Genomic DNA, 23,832 nt, shown 5'->3' with positions numbered 1-23,832 from the left:
CTAAGCCCCGCCCATCCGTCTCCCCGCCTCCTCTCATTGGCTGATCCGGGGGGGGCCAGGAAGTGCCGCGCGCAATCGCGTGCCGGGCTGGGGAGGCGGCCATGTTGTGAAGGTCAGAAAGCCCCTGCCCTCTCTCATTGTGGCATGCTGCCCCTCTCTGACGTCATAAACACTGTGACGACATAAAGCTAATGATTATTGGGGTTGCCAGATGTCCACTATACAGGACTGGCCTTTGTTTGGACACTCTGGCCAGTAAATAATTAGAGGTGGAACACTGGACATAGATGTTGACACCACTCCGGGTTTAGTTTGGTAATCCCTGGGCGGCGGCTCCCCCACCCCCTGCAACTCCCGTTAACATGGCTGCGTGGCCGAGTTGCCATGACAACGGCGCTACGTGATGTCTCACCGACAAGCCGCATTGCCATGGTAACGGGGTCGCTAACGTGACGTCGTGGTGCTACGCGGCATCTCGTTGCCATGACAACTTGACGCCGCGTCAAACGAAGCCTCGCAGCCACGTTGACGGGAGTTGCGTTGGGAGACGCAGGAGAATGCGGCAGGATGGCGGGAGACGCCGCCGGTCAGAGAGAATGTTTTTTACATTTATGTGGCCACCCACTTGTCACCTTGTAGTGAAGGATAACCCGGATGCTTTTTGCAATACATTTTATTTATCTTATTTATATATTTATTTCTCTTACCGGCGGCGACATCTCCCGGCATCCTCTCCCCATGCAAAGTCCAGTCAGCATGGCTACATGACGTCAAATGGCGACATGTTTTCGTGACCACGTAGCGTCCCGTTGTCATGGCAAGGCGGCGCCATTTGACGTCGCGCAGCCATGGTGACGGGATTTGCAGGGGGAGATGCCGCCATCGCCTGGAGAATGTTCAGGTAAACCCGTATACGGGGAGTCTCCAGGTCAAACCCGGAGTGCTGGCAACCATGGATATTACCTCTCTGTACATATATGTGTCTGGTATTACCTCTCTGGGTGTGTATGTGTATACCGGTATTACCTCTCTGGGCGTGTATGTGTATACCGGTATTACCTCTCTGGGTGTGTATGTGTATATACCGGTATTACCTCTCTGTAAATATATGTGTCTGGTATTACCTCTCTGGGCGTGTACGTGTATACCGATATACTCATACACACCCAGGGAGGTAATACCGGTATACACATACACGCCCAGAGAGGTAATACCGGTATATACACATACACACCCAGAGAGGTAATACCGGTATACACATACACGCCCAGAGAGGTAATACCGATATACTCATACACACCCAGGGAGGTTATATCGGTATTACCTCTCTGGGCGTGTATGTGTATACCGGTATTACCTCTCTGGGCGTGTATGTGTATACCGGTATTACCTCTCTGGGTGTGTATGTGTATACCGGTATTACCTCTCTGGGCGTGTATGTGTATACCGGTATTACCTCTCTGGGCGTGTGTGTATACCGGTATTACCTCTCTGGGCGTGTATGTGTATACCGGTATTACCTCTCTAGGCGTGTACGTGTATACCGGTATTACCTCTCTGGGCGTGTATCTGTATACCGGTATTACCTCTCTGGGCGTGTATGTGTATACCGGTATTACCTCTCTGGGCGTGTATGTGTATACCGGTATTACCTCTCTGGGTGTGTATGTGTATACCGGTATTACCTCTCTGGGCGTGTATGTGTATACCGGTATTACCTCTTTGGGCGTGTATGTGTATACCGGTATTACCTCCCTGGGCGTGTATGTGTATACCGGTATTACCTCTCTGGGCGTGTATGTGTATACCGGTATTACCTCTCTGGGCGTGTATGTGTATACCGGTATTACCTCTCTGGGCGTGTATGTGTATACCGATATAACCTCCCTGGGTGTGTATGAGTATACCGGTATTACCTCTCTGGGCGTGCATGTGTATACCGGTATAACCTCCCTGGGGGGGTATGTGTATACCGGTATTACCTCTCTGGGTGTGTATGTGTATACCGATATTACCTCTCTGGGTGTGTATGTGTATACCGGTATTACCTCTCTGGGCGTGCATGTGTATACCGGTATAACCTCCCTGGGGGTGTGTGAGTATACCGGTATTACCTCTCTGGGCGCGTATGTGTATACATCACCCTTCCAATCTCGCGTTTCGCATAGGCAGCTTTGTCAGGAGTCGCGGGTTTGGCTTTCGATGTTCTCCGCCTATATAGCCCATTCTTCATTCTGATTGGTCAATGGCTTTCATAACAATAACAGCACGCAAATCTATCAAAATACTCTAAAAACGGGAGGACACATCTGTCTCTGGTTCGGTGGTACCTTCAGATACATAATATGATATTAGATGAAGTTCATACAGCTACAATTGATAGCTAAATGAGGATAATATGGACACAGATTAAGGGATATGGAAGACACTTCACACCTTCCAAATATACATGAAAGGGACACAATAGATCATTTCAATATCTCTGTCTAAGTTTCGTTCGCAATCCAGGGGGAGCATATAAGGGAAATAACAAAAACAATCTAAGTGTAGACAATAAAACAATGTGAATTCAGTCTGTGGTTTTCTTGGCTCATATGTACAGCCTACTCACAAGATCTCAGTATTTTACAGGCAACAGGGAGCAGTTAATGGACGACAAGAAGAGCTTCTGGTTCAGTGAGGATGAAGACCCCCAATCACAGCAAAATGATGATGCATGAAAAAAGAAATATATCCATAGTGCAGACCAATCATAAAAAAACGTAACTTTACAGGGCTTCAAAAAATGCAAACTTACAATAAAAACGTTAAAAATAACGCATATATCACTACAATGTGATGGAAGAGAATCGCGGTGAACACCTGGCTCACCCCCCGCCTCCGCTCCGCGATCGGTTCGTGAGACGCCTCCACAGTCAGCTCTCTGCTTGCTGGTCTCTTTCCGGTTGTTTCCGTCACGTCACTTCCGGTTTCGGGATAGGGATCCGCAATCTCTGTCACTGCTTCTCTCCTCCTGTGGGCAGCTATCACTCTTATATCTCTGTCTAATACATTAAAAAATGCTCGCAACGCATATAGAGATGATATGGGGAACACATGAAAAAAAGAGAGAAGATGCATTTAGTAAATGGGTAAATGCATACGTACTGTATTATCAAAATAATCTTACAATATATATATATATATATATATATATATATATGAGTATGCTGCAGGACGCAGTGTGTCAGGGCACAGCCAAAAATGATCAGGATAACAGCTTGTGGTTAAAAGTCTACATTGACATTATTACAAATATTCCTCTACAGTTATTCTGAGCACTATTGATGAACTTTGTTCCTCTATATATATATATATATATATATAATATAAACATCAATGTAATACAATCATAAAATATGCAAAATCTACTGAATAAAAGCAGGATAAAGACTGGCAAACTCAATAACATATGGCACACTAAAGTGTAAAAAGTGTGATCATAAAAAGGCTGCAATATCTAAGTCCACAAGACCTCCTGGGCTCATGGATTTTATTCTGTTCATCCGGAAGGGGGGAAGGGGAAAACATATTATATATACACATTGCAGAAAGGTTTAACAGTGCTGAAAGCGGTTGTGTGTTTTAACAAGGAAAATAAATAATGTTTTTAATGGGAATTTGGGAGATTTCTTCACCTGTAAAACCAGGTCCATAGTGCCTTCGTCTGTGCGGAGGCGCGCGTGCGCCGCCGTGATGTCACCCGCTTGAAGCGGGTGCGTTTTTCGGCCATGGTACGCGCGCAGTCCATGAGCGTGTCAAGGGGGCGTGCCAGCGACGTCACGGAGCTGGTACGCCCTCATTGGGCGAACTGCTCACGTGACCTGTCGTGTCGCACTGAGAAATCAGTTTAACGGATTTCTCACGCAACGTGCGCCCCCTCCTGTTTCCACGCGGACACGCCCGCACGCCGCATGGACGCAAACACTGCCTTAAGGCAGTCTGTGCGCTCAGCGTCCGCACGGTTTGTGGCACCATGGCCCCAGCCAAGACATAGAACTCTGGCCTGCTGATATGTATGTCTTTATTTCTTTGATATAATAAAGGAAGATAAGTGTGGCCTACTACCCCAAATATTAGTTTGCAGGCGCTATCCATGAATTAGATATGAAACAACAAATGCATCTGCAAGGTCTTATTTACACTGCAGGACATCTCGGCACAAAGGTGACATTCAACACCATGAGAAGTGACTGCACCAACATGGCCGCCGAGCGCTGACACTCCTTGTTGCGTCATAAGACGGCGCCTGCAATGGAGCTCCACGTGTTCCAGGCTCTTTAATAAGCGGCGGCCGGGATGGGAGAGGAGGGGGAGCTGCGGCGTAGTGTGCGGGAGTACAGATTCGTGCGGGGAGAGTGGGATGGAGAGGAGGAGGATGGAGAGGGAGGAGAGCTGGTGGTGTCCATCCCCGAGGTGCTCCCACTCACACACTTCCCCCATGTGGTGCATCGCCATGGCCTATGTGCATGCCTTGCTGTAACCCTCTGACTGCCGGAGGGGTGTGCACAGGACGGGCATGTGATACATAGTAGCTGTAATAGGAATGATTTGTTTTCTACCCACCTTTCGGCAATATCATATAATATATTTGTATTTGCTACACTGATCTAAAATTTAAACACCCCCTCCTGTCCTCTTGGTATTTCTATTGGGGGAAATAAATGTCAATATAACCTCTGTGGCAGGGGCCTCAAACTCCGTGCTCAAGGCCCACCAATAGGTCAGGTTTTAAAGATATCTCTGCTTCAGCACATGTGGCTCAAAGATTGAGCCACCTATGCAGAAGGAGGGACTGATTGAGCCATCTGTGCTGAAGCAGGGGCTGATTGCGCCCCCTGTGCTGGAGCAAGAATATCCATAAAAGCTGTCCCTTGAAGACTTGAGTTTGAGACCCCTGCTATATGGGGTATTCTTTTGAAAGAAAACAATCCATTGCATTCCTTGCATTGCAAAATGAGCGTACAGATGGTGGAAACTGTCCATGAGATTATAATAGTGACCAGGATGATTATTGTGGTAATAATGTTCGACAACCAAAAGGAAAGGTAGAAGTTTCCCCCCTTTTTATAGTTGCCTCATGGTTAAAAAGAGTGTAAGCCTTCAGGCCCGCCAAGCAGGCAGATGTTATCCAAATGAAGCTGAAATATTTATACCAAGTATACATTTATACAATTATTCTCCTTTATTGGTAAAGTGCCAACATATACCACAGTGCGGTACAGTGAGGATACAGAGTGAGATCAATTGCATAAACTGAGCGATATACAAGCAAGGACAGCCAAGGGCGGACAGATACAGATGCTCCGGAGAGCTTACACTCTAGTGCAGGAGTGGCCATCTCCAGTCCTCAAGGGCCACCAACTGGTCCGGTTTTAAGGATATCCCTGCTTCAGCACAGGTGGTGCAGTCAAAGACAGCCACAGAGTGAGCTGCCAGTGCTGAAGCAGGGATACCCTGAAAACCTGGCCTGTTGGTGGCCCTTCAGGACTGGCGTTGACCAGTCCTGCTCTAGAGGGAATAATACCTTTTGCGGTCCTGAAATGTGGCACTCCTAACCACGAGTAGGTTATTAAAGGTGTCATTTCGACCTTCCCTTTGTCTCCTGTACGTGCGAACACCTCACCGCCCTCCTTGTGGCTGTTAGTGTATTAACGTCTGCTTACCTTCCAGGTGCTGGACTCCCAGTACGGCATGTACGTGTGGCCATGTGCTGTGGTGTGTGCCCAGTATCTCTGGTTTCACCGCAGGATCCTGACTGGCAAGAGAGTTTTGGAGGTAATCCTCCCATCCGTTCACCGTTTCATAATTGTAACGATGGCCCCCCTGGAGCTATATTGGCTGATATATTAACCCATTGCAGGAAGCCAGTTCTCTGAGGGTTAACCTTGAACGGGACCGGTAGTCAGTTTGATCTGTGAATGGTAAACTTTAGTTAACTGCTATTTTGTAAGGTACAGCACATGTTACCGTGTCGTAGGTGAATTGCCCCTAGAGCCAGGGCGGGCAACTCCAGTCCTCAAGGGCCACCAACAGGTCAGGTTTTTTTAGCGTATCTCTGCTTCCGCACAGGCGACTCAGTCTTCGACTGCACCTCCGGTGCTGAATCAGGGATATCCTTAAAACCTGACCTATTGGTGGCCGTTGAGGGGTCCAGGCCAATTCACCGCCAAGGTAACCCCATAACCGTAAACCCCTAACGCCAACGCTAATCTTTAACCTAAAAACCTCGGCCCCTGACCCTAAAGCCCCTCACGCTAAAAAGTTTAACCTTAACCCATTACCGTACCCATTACCCCAAACCCCCTAATGCCAACGCTAATCACTCACCTTAGGGGCGAAACGGGCGGGCGTAGAGAACAGCCCCGTTCCGGTGCGCCGCAGGAATAAAAGCGCGTCCGTATTTTTTCTCGTCATAGCTCGGGGCAGGGGTAAGCCTCCCTGGCGTCACGGCTGCAAAATGTGGCGCGGATGTCATTCTATCCGACTCAGCCGAGATGCCGCAATGTTTAGAGAACTGTCGCCGGAGCTGTGCCGCTAATAATATTGTTGGGGTTCCCGTCATTGGACTCACCTGGGGTCAGATATCGCCGGATCTGCTGGATCTTCCTCCCATTGACATCATTGTGGGATCCGATGTCTTTTATGAGCCAGAAGGTAACGTAACAAGCAGGCGCTTATCATTATTTGATTTTTTTTGCATAACGTACATAGAATTAGTCCCTGCACCGCGGAGCTTACACTCTATTTGTTGCTGGTTGAAGGCACAGGGAGATAGAGCAACTTGCCCAAGGTGACGGAGCTGGCCGTGGGAATACGGGCGCTAGTCCATGTGCTGTAATACATTCTCTAAATCCCTTGTCAGATTTCGAAGACATCTTGGTAACCGTGCGCTTTCTGATGGAGAGAAACGCCAAGACCCAATTCTGGACCTCGCACCAAGTCCGGAGGTATTGTTCTCCGCCGCGCACATCCTATTGTTCTCCGCCGCGCACATCCTATTCTCCGCCGCGCACATCCTATTGTTCTCCGCCGCGCACATCCTATTGTTCTCCGCCGCGCACATCCTATTGTTCTCCGCCGCGCACATCCTATTGTTCTCCGCCGCGCACATCCTATTGTTCTCCGCCGCGCACATCCTATTGTTCTCCGCCGCGCACATCCTATTGTTCTCCGCCGCGCACATCCTATTGTTCTCCGCCGCGCACATCCTATTGTTCTCCGCCGCGCACATCCTATTGTCCTTACGCCTTCTTCACGGGAAAAACTATCAACTATTTTCGGCTTGTTTGATTATTTGCATTATAGGAGTAGTTCTTTACTAAAAAAAAATCCAGCCCGGTTTTCTTTTTTTACAGGGGTAATGGGTTATGCTTTTTAGGGTATGGGGGGAGGTGAGGGGTTAGGGTTTGTAGGGTGAAGATTAGCGTTGGCATTAAGGGGTTAAGGTTCGGGGTTTTAGGGTAATCGGTTCAGGGTTTTTAGGGCAAGGTTATGGCTGTGAATTGTCTTAGGCAACTCCAGTCCACAAGGGGGGACACCAACAGGTCAGGTTTTCAGGGTATCCCTGCTTCAGACAAAAAAAACAAACAAAGATGTCCAAAGCTACTTCCAATGTGACAAAAATTCACAGTGCAATACCTATATGTTCTCTTGAAAAAGGGTCATTTAGTTCAACCCTTTGGCCAAAGCGTTTGAAGCCTGCTAGCTAACTTCAAGGCACGACCGTTAGAAGGTCCTAACCCTGTGCTTGTCCCTGCTTCAGCCCAGACGGACATTCCGCTGCAACATCATTGGTTGTGGCTGCTGATTGGATGAGGAAGACGGCATTCCTGTGGACTTGTGAAAACATCTGTGCGGGTCTGTTAAAGGATCGCCGCCTGTCCTGCTTTGTACGCTTGTCAAGTCTCTGACGCAGAACCGAAAACGTTGATTCTTTAAGAAACCATTACTGAAGTTTTTGTCACAGGCCCACTAGTTCCGTCTTCTTCTGTGGCGTTCTTCGTGATCCAATCTTGCGGCGGAAAGCGGAGTACCCATGTCAGATGCGATGTGCGCCATTGCGAGCTTTCCTATGTTGAAACTACGCAGATCCTGTTGGACGGCCATTTAAAACCCCCTTTAAAAAACAGGCAGTAATACCGGTAACTTCACCAGTTAAGCGTCTGGGAACAGTGGGGGGGTAGGGGGGGCCTGCTTACCGAGACGCTCACCTCAGAAGGGGGTGCCAGTAGCAGCACTGATTGGGCTAGTTTGGACTAACAATGGCGGTTTAAACATTCCGCGAGCTGGGGGTCCCCGCAGCTGACATTAACACGGTTGCCGCTCCGGAGACCCCCAGCTTCACACCTATGTGGGAAACGTTTTTTTGGGAAGAACATCTGCTCCTTTAACCATGAGGTGGAAAGGTAATCGGCAGCCTTATATACTGATTTATTCACATTTTGAGTCCTATATATCTATATATATTGCAGCTTGTTATTTCTGGTTGGGAAGTACGTTGTATTGCGCCCAACGTTGCGGCGAGCGGCAGACGCAAGGTGCCGTTATACCCAGGTAACGTTCCTGTTCTCCGGCAGTGCCGACTGGACCATCGAAGCTTTGCTCTACAAATGGAACCTGAGATGCAGCGACGTTCCGCTGAAGGCCTTTGGTGCTGACACAGAACACCTGGCTGGATCGGATCTCCCAGGAAGGCACAGCGTGCAGATGATGGTCATCTCATTAGATGCAGAAGCTGCAGTCAGAGCAGATTGAGGGTTTCATCCGATGCTGCTCCTACATCCAGAGCGCCAGCACACGGTGCGGACAGGACATCTCATTAATAATAATACGTTTATTTATTTAGCGCTTTTCTCCTAATATGACTCAAAGCACTTCAGTTACAAAAAGGGAAAAAGAAGAAAACATACAAGGTTATAAACAAGGAAAGATACAGCACAGGATGGGACGGGGCTGTAGCTATTAAATGGCGGACAGGTTGTGGATCATTAAATTCCTGGGGAAACAGGTAGGCCCGAGCCTGTTATAGGTTCCCAGAGAGGCGTCTCTCGCACTGTACGGGGCAGACTGTTCCAGAGAGTGGGAGCAGCGCGGCTACAAGCTCGGGCGCTAAAGGAAGTCCCAAGGGATTCTGGGAACTGTTAGGGGTCCTTCACCTGCAGGTGGGAGTGAGAGAATGGGGGTGTAGGGAACTAGAAGCTCTCTGATAGCCAGGACCCTGGGCATGTAGCGCTTTGCATGTCAGCAAACCAATCTTGGGATAAATTCGCCATTTTACAGGTGGCTAGTGCAGAGAACGGAGGAACAGGTGTCGTGTGGCAAGACCGGGTCTGATTAGTTAACAACCTGGCCTACCGTCTGCTCTATGAATGCAGGTATTAGCACGTCTATCTCGTACCAATATGCTGAACCCTCATGTAGATATCTCCGACGGCTACGTTTCTGCCTGTGTCAGTCACACCATACCCCGAGTGGCAACATCACAGCAGGATCGGGTGTGCGGTGACTGGCGAGGCGGCAGATGGGTAAATACAAACGCGATGCGCGGTGTCAGCGCTTTACCACATATGCTAATTTATGCTACAGATATTCATTATCCGCTATTAAAAACGGGGTATTTTAAACGTGGGACATCTCCCGGGGGCTCAACTCCTCCAGTCCCCTCAACAGGTCACGTTTTCAGGATATTCGAGCTTCAGCACAAGTGTCTCGGTCAAATATCAGCATAAGTTGTAACACCTCTGTATAATGGTTTAATATAGGAAGAAATTATACACCATTCCCCCCCCCCCCACCGTTGTCCATTTTTGGGATAGCGTTGCTTTAAGAATCGGCGCAACTATTGGTTACCATGGCAACGGCTGGGGGGGGGCTCAATACTCCCATGATTCAATGCGGTTTATATCAGAGGACATTGCAGCGACGCGCTGAAACGCGTTGGGCGATTCTTGCCGAGATCTCTTCCGGTTCCATTCCTATCAGCTGCAGAGAGCAGAGTGGCCGGACGATCGCCCGTGAGAGACACAAGGTTAAACCGTCCCTTTGGCATACTGCCGCAGCGTACCTGGATCTGCTAGGTGAGGCCTCTACACAGGACACACGAGGCTCTTGCTTGGAGCTAGTGACAGTATACCTATACTGGATACACGGAAATGCCAGGCATGGCTATGTTTAATACAATTCTACAGTGCAGGAATCAAGCGCCTACAAGGAATAGCGGTTTAATAGTTTAATAGCGGCGTCTTCCTCCAATTAACCCCTTCATTAACTGTGGCAAGAAACCACAGGACTTCTGGCTCAGTATCTGCACTTTAATATATGCAGTGGGTTCAAGTGTACACACTACCGTATTTCCTCGATTGTAAGACGCACCATCGATTTGGCCCTTACAATCGAGGAAAATTAAATTTTCAGTTACCATGAAGCGGGCGGCGGCAGGAGAGGTCCCACGTCAGCGGGTGGGTGTGCGGCAGCAGGACAGGTCCAAAATCTGCAGGTGAATGAAGATATGAAGACAGCGGGCGTGCGGCGGGGTGCGGCGGCAGGAGATCATAATTGCAGGAGAGCTGAGCAGGAGCAGAGCGGCATAGGGGAACGGCGTGGGAGGTGCACACTGTAACCGGAAGTCAGACACCGGTCAACTTCCGGTGTTAGTGTGCACCTCCTAAGCAATTCCGCTCTGCTCCTGCTATTATGATCTATTAGCCGCCTCCACCACCGCACGCCCGCTGTCTTATCTTCATTCACCTGCAGACTTGTGACTTGTCCTGCCGCCGCCACCGCACTCCCGCCCGCTGCCATCTTCAACCATCTGCAGACGTGGGACCTCTCCTGAAACGGGTTAAGTGAAAAGAAGGGGTTAGTACTGTAGACACTCTTTTTAATACATCGATTCTAAGACGCACCCCGATTTCAGACATGTGAAAATCGAAAAAAAGGTGCGTCTTAGAATTGAGGAAATAGGGTATTAAGTTGTCATACAAGCAATATTTGAGGGTACCAATCTGTTATTAATTGCACCCTTTTAAACACATTATTGGTATGTGGCGCTTTCTCTTTGCAATTTATTTGGAACCTCGTTACTTTGAAAGCAGTTACTATTATATCCCATTTGGTTATATTATATCATACATGGATTAGAAGGGGAATTTAGCATGTTTATTTATTAATATATTCACATGACCCAATTTATATTTGCTATTTTAGTGATAATCATTGTATTTATATTTAAGTGATCGTTTCCACAGCCGTCACTTTCACCACAATTTGTCTAGTGCACAGTTCATATCAATCTAGAGAATGACAGCGCTGAATTTTTGTTTATAACTAACATACACCTACAATACATATTAACTTTAACTGCATGCAATGTCTTGTGTATAATGTATCCCGTTCACTTATGTAACCATGTATTATTTGCCATCATAACTCTATACCCAGGACATACTTGAAAACGACAGGTAACTCTCAATGTATTACTTGTGGTAAACACATTTGATAAATATGTGCTTGGTGTAAAACTGAGAGGTGCTTACAAGAAATGTTACAAAATGAATCCGTGCACGAACAAAGTAAATCAGTCGCTATAGAGACAGCCTTGCGGACAGGACAACTCATGGGCTCTCATCTGTCTGGCAATGCGCAGATGTTAAGGCCTCGGGCATGGTCAGCGCTTAGTCTTAAACAATTTTTAGGCGAGCGCAGGGCCGGTAACGTGAGCGGTTCGCCCAATGAGGGTGAACCAGCTCTGTGACGTCACACCCCCCCCACCCCGCGGTCTAAGGCCAGGGAAAGCACCCGCTTTCCTTCAGCCTCAGCGCGCCTCCGCACGGCTAAAATCACTATGGACTTAGCCTAAGCTATGTGGACTGTAACCCCACCGTCACATCCAATAAGCCTCAAAGAAATGGTATTGGGGGATTCTTTTAAGTTTTATTAAATGTGGACGCAACTGATCAGATTCTGCGATATAATTCTAATTCTTTAATTTCCCCAATCTGGGTTCAGGTCAAAACAGCAGGAGCACTTTAATCTATTTCCATATGTTTTAAAGATCTAGCAAATGTAAGTTTTGAATTCATACACTCTGCAGGGCCTTATCCTTAGTTCCTGACAGTGTCACTCATCTCATACTGCATGTGAGAAACCAGCCACATCTGTATTAGAATTTCCTCACTCAGGCATGCCAATAGAAACCACACCTCTTCATATTTTGGAAGGAAGCCTCAATACACGTGTGCAGGCGACACAATCCTATATGCACACAGCCATAGCCTCTCTGACCTTGAACACATACTTCAGTCTGACTTTTTGACTTGAAAACTGGATTTCCCAAAACAAACTGTTTTTAAACACTGACAAGACTGTAACAATGGTATTCGGGACCAAGACTACATTTTTAAAGCTTCCAGTGACTGAGCTCCAGATCAGAACCAACGCCAACATCACCCTAACCCGTTACTAGTTTTAAATACCTGGGCTTATGGTTTGACTCCCAGTTAACATTCGGGATGCACATTGATACCATGACATCCAAAAGCTTTGCCAAACTAGGGGCACTTTACAGGAACAAAACCTCCCTAAGTCTGCTGGTCAGAAAGCTAATGCCAATTATCGACTATTGTGACATAGTATACGGCCCGGCACCCCAAACTCACCTTGGCAAACTTGACACTCTACAATTCAATTTGTTGTTTCGTTCTCCAATGAAACTACAACACACATCACTGCGAAATGCTTAAAGAACTAGATTGGTCATCACTCAAGTCTAGGCGCAAAGTTCACCTTTCCTGGCTTGCCTTCAAATACTTTCTGGGCAAGCTACCTGCCTATCTGAACAAGCTCCTCACCCCTACAACGTGCAGCACTTATCATCTGAGATCAGACTCCAAAAGACTGTTCATGGTCCCACGGTTCAGCAAAGTATCCGGCCGTTCCTCTTACCGTGCACCCCAAAACTGGAACAACCTACCGGAGACTCACATCCACCACCGGTTTAAGTTCTTTCAAATCTAAGGCTGTCTCACATTTTAATCTGGTCTGTAACTGTTACATACGCCCATAATATACATCTTCTCTAAGTGTGCATGCAATGTCTTGTATTTATTTATTTATAAAATATTTTACCAGGAAGTAATACATTGAGAGTTACCTCTCGTTTTCAAGTATGTCCTGGGCACAGAGTAAAACAAATAATACATGGTTACAAATACAGTTACATAAATGAACAAGGTATACATTTATATACAAGACATTGCATGCACAGTTAAAGAAAATATATATTATGAGCGTATGAAACAGTTACAGACCAGATTAAAGTGTGAGACAGCCTTAGATTTGAAAGAACTTAAGCTGGTGGTGGATATGAGAGTCTCTGGTAGGTTGTTCCAGTTTTGGGGTGCACGGAAGGAGAAGGAGGAACGTCCGGATACTTTGTTGAGTCTTGGGACCATGAATAGTCTTTTGGAGTCTGATCTCAGGTGATAGGTACTGCATGTGGTAGGGGTGAGGAGCTTGTTCAGGTAGCTGGGTAGCTTGCCCAGAAAGTATTTGAGGGTGAGACAGGAAAGGTGAACTTTGCGCCTAGACTCTAGTGATGACCAATCTAGTTCTTTGAGCATTTCGCAGTGATGTGTGTTGTAGTTGCATTGGAGAACAAAACGACAAATTGAATTGTAGAGGGTGTCAAGTTTGCTAAGGTGGGTTTCAGGAGCCGAGCCATATACTATGTCTCCATAGTCAATAATTGGCATTAGCATCTGCTGTGCAATACGCTTTCTGACCAGGAGACTTAGGGAGGATTTGTTCCTGTAAAGTACCCCTAGTTTGGCATAGGTCTTGGTTGTCAGGGTATCAATGTGCATCCCGAATGTTAAGTGGGAGTCAAACCATAAGCCCAGGTATTTAAAACTAGTGACAGGTGTTAGGGTGGTTTTAGCGTTGGTTCTAATCAGGAGCTCAGTCACTGGAAGCTTTACAAATTTAGTCTTGGTCCCAAATACCATTGTTACAGTCTTGTCAGTGTTTAAAAACAGTTTGTTTTGGGAAATCCAGTTTTCGAGTCTCAAAAAGTCAGACTGAAGTATGTGTTGAAGGTCAGAGAGGCTATGGCTGTGTGCATACAGGATTGTGTCATCTGCATACATGTGTATTGAGGCTTCCTTACAAGCTGTGGGAAGATCATTAATGAACACTGAGAAGAGTAGGGGCCCCAGAACAGAGCCTTGCGGGACACCACAAGTGATATCCAGGGGGTTGGAGTTAGAGCCTGAGATGGACACATGTTGGGATCTTCCTGATAGGTAGGACTGAAACCAGTTTAAAGCATGTTTCCCTATTCCAGAGCTCTGGAGTTTGTTAAGCAGGATAGCATGATCAACTGTGTCAAAAGCCTTTGCAAAATCTAGGAATACTGCACCAGTGAGTTGTCCCCGTTCCATTCCACACTGGATTTCATTGCAAACTTTTAGCAGGGTAGTTACGGTGGAGTGTTTGGGACGAAACCCAGACTGGAATTGGCTAGGGAAATTTGTCTTGGTGTAGAAATCGCTTAATTGGGAGTGGACACATTTTTCCATAACTTTGGATAGAATTGGGAGAAGTGAGATTGGCCTGTAGTTTGAGACAGTGTTTTTGTCCCCACTTTTGAAGATTGGGACAACTCTGGCAGTTTTCCAGGTCTTAGGGATATGGCCTGCAGACAGGATAGAGTTGACTATGGACGCAATTGGTTTGGCAATGGCTGGGGCACCAAGTCGTAGGAACCTAGATTGTAGTAAGTCGGGTCCACATTGGCTGCTTAGTTTTAGTTTGAGGAGCGCTTGTATAATCTCCTCTTCAGATACTGGGCCAAATTGAAAATTGTGGGCAGTGTTGGGAGGGGGTGGGACTATAGGGGTACTCCCAGGATGAGATTCAGGTTTGGGGTTTGTGCTGCGTTTCGCTAATAAGTTAGTGGCACACCCCACAAAGTAATCATTGAATGCATTTGCAATGTCAGTGGGGTTTGTCAGAGTAATATTACTTGGTTGTTGATGGTTAGGAGGCTGGAACATATATATGTATATAATGTATACCCTGCTCACTTAATGTAACTATGTATTTGTAACCATGTATTATTTGTCATATTAACTATGTCCAGGACATACGTGAAAACAAGCGGTAACTCACTGCATTACTTCCTGTAACACATTTTATAAATAAATACATTTTTGGGGGGGTAGGGAGCATGACACTGCTCTCCCAGGTTCTCTTAAAGGGGAGGAGTCACATGTTAACAGGACATCAGTTACCCATATATCCTGGCCTAAAAGGCCACTTATAGTGATGTGTGACTAATGGGGTTCTTAGCTTACAACAATGCAATTACCCAAGGCAAAGATCTTGCATCCCAGGGAGGCCCGATACATTTTTACCTGTAAATTTTATGTAATAGCAATACATATTTTGCCGTATTGGAACGAGGTACACCAGGCTATTTTAGCAGTGGACTTTGCGTTATTGAGTCACCGGTGCAAGCTCCCTCCAGGGAAGACACACTGGCTGCCGAAGCTCACAGGTCCTGCAGGCCAATAAACCCTTCAGTTGGATGCAGATTAAAGGTTGGTTATGTTCCACTATACCAGAGTGGTACCTCTGCGACAGGAACATAGCCCTGTTTCAGCTATCCCATTGTACAGCACCGGAAGCGGGTGTAAGGGCAGGAGAGCGGCTTAAACAGGCATTGTACAAAACAAAAGGTCGATCAGAGCCAGATGAGTAGATAAACCCCAATGTTACCTTCAGTTAAGTGTGTTGGCTCATTTTGTTAGTAACAAATGTATTTCTTCCAGGTAAAAGGATTTTTAAAAGAAATACTAGTTAACCCAGAACTACTAGTTCAGACTGGTCTGTCAACTATTATGTAATTAATGCACCCAAACCATAGTACAAACATCCACATTAATCCGCTCCCATGTGGGAATGGGGGTTCTGATTTTTTTTTTTATATGCCCTGGATTCCTTGAATAGCCAATAAAGGACAAACATTGAGAAAATGTGTTTATTAACTACAGAAAACAGTGGTTATATATAGTACAGAATGTTAGACCAAACATATGCAAATCAGTACATACAAAGGAATGACACCGGCGTCGACATTACAATTCTCATTTAGCAAACTGAAACATTAGGATGCTCAGATTTACCATATTCTGAAAAAAAATAAGGTGTGTTTATCATCAGCTAGACGTGTTCACTGTATGCTCCGATATTTTTATGCAAGACCTGGGGCGGCTGGAAGTGCAGTTGTCAGGTATTCTAACAAACTGGGCAGCCATTTTGTCTCTGCGCGACAAGGCATCGTTACACGGGAGCAATCAGGAGAACACGGGAAACAGCCAAGCACTCTGCACTGCAACACGCCACCTTAACAGCTAACCAGCATTACTCAACTGCTACACAACTGCGCCTAGTGCACAAAAATACATAAGAGAAGAGATTAGAATTGTAATCAAATAATAAAATAAAAAAACTCCCTTGCAAAACTGTTACATGAACATTTGATACAAACTCTGGGTCTTCTGATATCGTTCTTTAAAAATGACGTAACATGTACATTTGAAAGTGGGGCAATGAATGATCAAAGACGTCCTGCAACAATCCTGGTTGAGGCTTCGTGTTTAATGGGCAAGCAACTACAGTTCATTGTGACATCCACATTTCCCCCTTTTCTGGATTATTTTTATTTATTTAAACAAAGGTACTTTTATAAACAAAAAATGAATTACCTCAAATATCCAAGCCAATAATGAAATCTGTAGTCGTTCACTTCACTAAATTACAAGAAATTGGAATAACAGCAACACAATGGCACATAAAATGCAAAGTCTGCCACACGAGGCACAACTTAAACAGGTAAAAGGTTTAAACAAAAAATGACACAAATAACCACCTTTTCGGTAGGCTGTTGCTTGCTCCGTGGGGCGTTCCGTGGACTGAAGGACTTGTCTGAATGATTATCACCCCAGAGATTTCCAGCGCGTAGAATTCTGCATGAAGACTCTGGTAGTGGGGAGAACAGAGACAGTAAGGACCCATAACACCGCAGCAATTCCTTATTACAGGACAAATATACTAATTATTCCCTCTTCCCAAGAACCAGAGGGGCGGGGAGTGTAAATGTAGTGCCAGGTCTCAGCTGCGCTGAAGCGCTGACTTGGGACCAACTGAAGTGCCCTTACATTTGTTTTAATGCCCTTTACATGTATGGGATAAGTGACGTTAAACACGGCTAAGAATGTCCTTTATATTTAGTGATATTTTACAGTGTGACCGTTTGTTCAGATCACGTAACCTGAAGACCTGAGGCTTTTGTAAAGTTGAAATCACAGCTGAAAGACCAAACAGTTAACAGATTAAAGACACACTATCCTTGAAAGGGGCAGTCCAATGTAGTGGGTCAATTTGTTATACTTGTGTCATTAGCTACCTCAGCTTGTGTGCAGATTACCTGGTGGAACAAGATATTGGCTGAAGATACACACAGCAAAGCTTTGATTTAATATGGAAATGGCATTTAAACGGGTCACTATCATTACCCACCTTTTAAAGGGGCAAAGTGCCCCATTTGACCCAGTAGAACACGCCACTATACTGCTCAGTGTAATCCCAGGCAGGACTGCCCCTTTAACCACAGTACTACGTCCCGACAGTCACCAGCTGTAATGCATGGACCGTACGTAACGTACGCAACACCCAGGCCGGGTCATAGAAACCAGGATAGTGCATCTAACATCAGACACAAACCTGCTCCAATACACGCCCACAGAAACTGGTCCCTGGAGGATCAGGAAAAAGCACTTAATATCTGCAATACAGCCCAATACTCCTTAAGCAACTGGAGCCCGCAGCTTTAAGGGGAAAATGCAGATATTGGTTTAAACAGTCATTCAAAGGACACCCCCAAATACAACCCTACGTATACAGCACAGTATAAAACCCCAGCCATCTCCCACCTATATATACACATTTGCCCACGATCAGTGGGTACATGGAGAAGTCGTCCAGACAGGATCCATTGCGACCGGAACACAATTTTAGGCGCAAGAACGACCCCTAGATCCTGCACTTGTCTTAGCGGGTGAGCAGGTCAGCCCTAAATAACCCCCCGCACTGAAGGAACCCCCCTGCGGGGCACACGTTACCTTTCTTAGGAAGACACGGCCCCTTCCTCTTCTGGGGACTTTGGAGGGCTGACGGACCTGGATCTGGACTTCTCTTTCTTTACCACCACAGGAGGGGGCGTCGAAGCATTTCTGGTTCTGGACCTAGACCTGGATCTGGACTTCTCTTTCTTTACCACCGCAGGAGGGGGTGATGTAGCATTCCTGGTTCTGGACCTAGACCTTGAGCGGGACCGGGACCTGGACACCGACGATGACTTGGACTTAGACTTTGACCTCCGGGCCGATCGGGATTTGGTGCTGGAGCGAGACCGGGACCTGGTCCGTGAGCGGGATTTGGAGCGGCTGTAGCGAGATCGGCTGCGAGACCTTGAGCGACTCTTGCTTCTGGATCGGCTGCGGCGACGTCTCCGGGGGCTGAAAGGAAACAAAAAAGGATCAAAATACCACGCGAGAAATTAAATGCAATCATACCAACCACAACACAAAGTCTCAGCCGTACAAACACTGCCGCCGGGTATTAGTGCTGTAATAGCCCCCACCCGCAGAACCGTATTCCCGGGTGCACCAAGCAGGCAACACCCAACGCTCATTAAGTATAAAGCCACACCCAGCAACACCGCGCCCCCTGCCAGGTACAGGAGGGTCCTGGGATTAGGGCGCATTAGCAGCCGGCACATATATCTTCTATACATCGCCACCAGGTTTGATGTTACTGCAGTGAGCTGTATACAGATACATGCGCTGCGTTATCAGGATACATTGTATGATACAATAACAGGAAGGGAGATCCCCGGCCCAGAGAACTGGTAACAAGTCTCACATCCGCCAAAGTGACCTAACCTCGCGAACCTCCGGGCGGCATTAACATGGGGAGGGGGTTACTTTCCCTCTACAGTCACATACACAACCCCCCCGGTATCCACACTACATCCAAAGCACAGGGAAATACGCGGGGTCACCCGCCTCACATCCCAGCGGGGCCGCCATCTTGATTACACCGCATGGCCGGATCGTGTACAGGCCGCATCCCCTCCCCCCCCTCAACAATGATAGATATATAGCTACACTTTGGGGACGTGTCACGCGCCTCTGTATAACGCGGAAAAAGCAGTCAGGGAATAATCCGTCACACAGGATCCCCAATCAACCAGACCCCTTCCCCCACAGTCGACCCCGATATGACGCGGGAAAAATAAATTAACCCCCCTCCCTTCCCACGGACAACGATACGTCACACAGGCCCACCACAATCATCCCCCCCGCCCCGTCCCCCCCACCAGGTCACAACCCCCGGAGTGCGCCCCCTCCCACTAGTCCTCCCCGCTCGGTTGCTAGCTACGACCACCGCCTCCCCTCCCCCCTTACCTCCTACTCCGGCGGTCGTAACCTCCTCCTCCCCCGTACCTTCGGGGTGGCGGCCCCCGCCGACTGTGGTGGGAGTCGGGCGGCCGGCCGTAGCGGGCCATCTGCACCCGCAGCTCGCGGCCGTCCAGCACGGCCCCGTCCATGGCGTCCATCGCGTCCTCGGCATCGCGCTTGTCGTGGAAGCGGACGAAGGCGAAGCCGCGGCTCTCCTTGGTGTAGCGGTCGCGGGGGATGTACACGTCGCCCACCCGGCCGTACTTCTCGAACACGCGGCGCAGGGTCTCCGGGGAGGTGCGGTAGGTCAGGTTATCCACCTTGAGGGACGTCATGCCTTCCACGTCTGGCGGAGGCCGACCGTAGCTCATGCTGTTGGGCGACGACGTGGTAACCTCCGGCGTGTGGGCGGGAGACGCCTCACGCAGGAAAGGGGGGGTGGGAGGCGACGACTAAAGGGTAAAAAGACGGGAAGGGAATAACGTTACTACCTCAGAATACGGCGCGCGGGCACCCCCTTGGCCGCCCGTTCGCCTGGCAGTCCTTACCGCCGGTCTGCAGCTGCTCTGCGCGCGGTAGGAAGGCGCGCAACGGTCTTATAAACCGTCTCACAAAATGGCGGCTGGGGGGGATAGCTATCGCCCCGCCTTCTTCGGCCACCTGAGCCAATCAGGGCTGGGGATGCCGCTGGGTGCTGGGAGTTGATTGGTTGGGTGGGTGCTGAGGTCCCGCCTCTCTACTCACCCTCCCCCTCCTCCCCTCAGTCTGACTCTTCCACAAGATGGCGGCGGGCCCAGGTGGAGGGGGGAATTGTAGTTACTCCCGCCCTCGTTGGCGGCCGTTGACCAATCAGGGATCGGGAAGCTCCTGCGGGTTTGGATTTGATTGGTTAGCTGGTGAGGAGTTCCCGCCTTTCCTTCCTCTACTGGCTCCTCTACAAGATGGCGGCGGATGCCTCGCCTCATGATGGCGCGGTTTTACCCGCCAAATGCTCCGTGAATAAAACAATGAATAAAAATACACTCATGGTTGTAATATTTACTCTCAGGATACATTTCTTTCTCTCTCCTTAGTTTTGGAGATCATACACAGTGTATGTTCCAGAGCAATTTTGTAGTTTGATTAATTCATTGATTTATTATGTTTCTGAGGTAAAATAGTTGACGCTGCAGTTTATTTTTTTTACTTTGGGTTAAAGTCTGTCTAAAGGAATCCCTCCCAAAGCCGGATACATTTAATGGCTGCTGCATGTGATTGATGTTGACTTATAAAGAAACATAACAAACTTATGGTGTTCGCTTGATGTATAATTATGTGTCTTGGGAGAGGTAGTTATGTTTCTGGAGGGGAAGGGGTAGTTATGTTTCTGGGGGGGAAGGAGTAGTTATGTTTTTTGGGGGAGGAGGGGTAGTTGTATTTCTGGGGGGAAGGGGTGGTTATGTTTTTTGGGGGGGAAGTGGTAGTTATGTGTCTTGGGGATGAGGGGGTAGTTATGTGGCTGGGTAGGAGGGGTAATTATGTGGCTGGGGGAGGAGGGGTAGTTATGTGGCTGGGGGAGGAGGGGTTAGTTATGTGGCTGGGGGAGGAGGGGGTAGTTATATGGCTGGGGGAGGAGGGGGTAGTTATGTGGCTGGGGGAGGAGGGGGTAGTTATGTGGCTGGGGGAGGAGGGGGTAGTTATGTGGCTGGGGGAGGAGGGGGTAGTTATGTGGCTGGGGGAGGAGGGGGTAGTTATGTGGCTGGGGGAGGAGGGGGTAGTTATGTGGCTGGGGGAGGAGGGGGTAGTTATGTGGCTGGGGGAGGAGGGGGTAGTTATGTGGCTGGGGGAGGAGGGGGTAGTTATGTGGCTGGGGGAGGAGGGGGTAGTTATGTGGCTGGGGAGGAGGGGGTAGTTATGTAGCTGGGGAGGAGGGGTAATTATGTGACTGGGGAGGAGGGGTAGTTATGTGGCAGGGGGAGGAGGGGGTAGTTATGTGGCAGGGGGAGGAGGGGGTAGTTATGTGGCAGGGGGAGGAGGGGGTAGTTATGTGGCAGGGGGAGGAGGGGGTAGTTATGTGGCAGGGGGAGGAGGGGGTAGTTATGTGGCAGGGGGAGGAGGGGGTAGTTATGTGGCTGGGGAGGAGGGGGTAGTTATGTGGCTGGGGGAGGAGGGGGTAGTTATGTGGCAGGGGGAGGAGGGGGTAGCTATGTGGCTGGGGGAGGAGGGGGTAGTTATGTGGCTGGGAGAGGAGGGGGTAGGTATGTGGATGGGGAGGAGGGGGTAGTTATGTGGCTGGGGGGGAGGGGGTAGGTATGTGGCTGGGGAGGAGGGGGTAGTTATGTGGCTGGGGGGGAGGGGGTAGGTATGTGGCTGGGGAGGAGGGGTTATGTGGCTGGGGAGGAGGGGGTAGTTAGGTGGCTGGGGGAGGAGGGGGTAGTTATGTGGCAGGGGGAGGAGGGGGTAGTTATGTGGCAGGGGGAGGAGGGGGTAGTTATGTGGCAGGGGGAGGAGGGGGTAGTTATGTGGCAGGGGGAGGAGGGGGTAGTTATGTGGCTGGGGAGGAGGGGGTAGTTATGTGGCTGGAGGAGGAGGGGGTAGGTATGTGGCTGGGGGAGGAGGGGGTAGGTATGTGGCTGGGGGAGGAGGGGGTAGTTATGTGGCTGGGGAGGAGGGGTAATTATGTGACTGGGGAGGAGGGGTAGTTATGTGGCAGGGGGAGGAGGGGGTAGTTATGTGGCAGGGGGAGGAGGGGGTAGTTATGTGGCTGGGGGAGGAGGGGTAGTTATGTGGCAGGGGGATTAGTTATGTGCCTGGAGGCAGTGAGGAGGAGGAGGTATGTGCCTGGGGGCAGGGAGGGATGTGTGCCTAGGTGCAACTTTGCAGGACGGGGGGGGGGGGGGGGGGGGTGGCCGCAGAGGTTCCTGTCAGAGGGGCCCTCCTTCTACCGGCTCCAACAGGCCCTCTCTGGCTGGCACCTCTACGGATTGGGCATGTTATAGTCACTGGCAGGGTGCCCGGGCCCCCTGACTTACCGGGTCCTCCCCACCCCATTTCCATCCTTGGTGTAAGTGTAATTTAACAGAGTATACAAGACACCGTACAGGGAAATATAACACGACAAGTGCATCAAATATGGCGGGCGCCATGTGATTTTAGGGCGATCGCCCCCCTGGCTCTGCTTTGAGAGCAGCGCAGTGTGTCACTGGGTACCAAAGGGGTTTAAATACGATAACGTTGCCCCCAAATGTCGTACTTTCCACACACTACGTAGAAAACGCGTTTCGCGTCCGTGGCATTGCAGGCGATTCACCCAGATTATTGGTAGTTACATATATTAAACCTAGAAGGTTGTTCTTTAAAGGAAATGACACGTTAATGCGCAAAACGAGACGGCGCACAGTTACACGTCCTGATTACATCCACCACCAGTTTAAGTTCTTTCAAATCTAAGGCTGTCTCACATTTTAATCTGGTCTGTTAACTGTTTAATTCGTCCATAATATAAATTATCTGTAACTGTGCACGCAATGTCTCTGTATATAATGTATACCCTGCTCACTTATGTAACTGTACTTGTAACCATGTATTATTTGTCTTAACTCTGTGCCCAGGACATACTTGAAAACGAGAGGTAACTCTCAATGTATTACTTCCTGGGGAAATATTTTATAAATAAATAAATAAATGGAAAAATCCACTTTTGTTTTGAACATGAAGAATCGCGTGACCGGGACGGGGTGGGATATCTGGTTGCGAGCGTCTTGCCGCCGGCGTTTGGCTGCAGAGTGGCCATTCACCGCGGCCGCTCTGCCGCTGGACACTTCTTTCTATGGGGTTTCAGTGGTTAGTGTAGGGGGTTAACTGTAGGGATTTTAGCAGTTATGGTAGGGGGTTAACTTTAGGGGTTTTAGCGGTTAGTGTAGGGGGTTAACTTTAGGGTGTTTAGCGGTTAAGTTATGGAGTTAATGTTTTTAGGGTAAGGGGTTAGCGTTAATATCAGGGGTTAAGTTTGCAGGGTTTTAGGGTAGGGGCTAAGGTTAGGCTGAGTGTCCCTGCGGCAACGTCACTTGCGGCTAAACGCCGGCGGTGATTTGGTCGTTGGAGAAACGACCGTGACTTGGAGGGGTTGAAACGTCACGGGCCGGATCTCGGGCGCCCGTTTAGCCGCGTGTCTGCGTTTGGGACGTGTTTATTGCAACGATCTAATTCTTGTATATGAGCCATTTCCTCCTCGGGGACGCCTAACGAAGACAAATAAACATTCGGAAGTAAAGCTGATGCCCTGGTG

General features: G+C 48.5%; 2 protein-coding genes across 8 annotated transcripts; one reads left to right on the top strand and one right to left on the bottom strand.

Moving 5' to 3' along the window:
- The first annotated feature begins 4,296 nt into the window (after positions 1-4,296).
- METTL23 (methyltransferase 23, arginine) lies at positions 4,297-8,886 on the top strand. 2 transcript variants are annotated; one of them, XM_075579746.1, is made up of 6 exons: positions 4,297-4,455; positions 5,713-5,817; positions 6,459-6,696; positions 6,905-6,989; positions 7,805-7,899; positions 8,619-8,886. In XM_075579746.1, the coding sequence occupies exons 1-6, from the start codon at positions 4,339-4,341 to the stop codon at positions 8,660-8,662; spliced, it is 684 nt and encodes a 227-aa protein (XP_075435861.1). In that variant the 5' UTR covers positions 4,297-4,338; the 3' UTR covers positions 8,663-8,886. The 2 variants fall into 2 exon arrangements, with proteins under 2 accessions (XP_075435861.1, XP_075435860.1); XM_075579745.1 differs by lacking the exon at positions 7,805-7,899 and having other exon boundaries at positions 4,298-4,455.
- A 7,181-nt stretch (positions 8,887-16,067) lies between these two features.
- Positions 16,068-20,218, bottom strand: SRSF2 (serine and arginine rich splicing factor 2). 6 transcript variants are annotated; one of them, XR_012789798.1, is made up of 5 exons: positions 19,572-20,107; positions 18,225-18,620; positions 17,827-17,930; positions 16,973-17,082; positions 16,068-16,489 (listed from the first exon to the last, which is right to left on the bottom strand). XR_012789798.1 is itself a non-coding variant. In XM_075579743.1 (4 exons), exons 2-3 carry the CDS (start codon positions 19,934-19,936, stop codon positions 18,230-18,232), a joined length of 756 nt encoding a protein of 251 aa, XP_075435858.1. In that variant the 5' UTR covers positions 19,937-20,017; positions 20,114-20,218; the 3' UTR covers positions 16,068-17,082; positions 18,225-18,229. The 6 variants fall into 6 exon arrangements, 3 of the variants coding, with proteins under 3 accessions (XP_075435858.1, XP_075435857.1, XP_075435859.1); XR_012789797.1 differs by having other exon boundaries at positions 16,068-17,082; XR_012789795.1 differs by lacking the exon at positions 17,827-17,930.
- Positions 20,219-23,832: the final 3,614 nt, after the last annotated feature.

The sequence above is a fragment of the Ascaphus truei genome, chromosome 22 (assembly GCF_040206685.1).
Source record: "Ascaphus truei isolate aAscTru1 chromosome 22, aAscTru1.hap1, whole genome shotgun sequence".
Lineage (NCBI taxonomy): Eukaryota > Metazoa > Chordata > Amphibia > Anura > Ascaphidae > Ascaphus > Ascaphus truei.
This window is presented reverse-complemented; position numbering and strand designations above follow the sequence as displayed.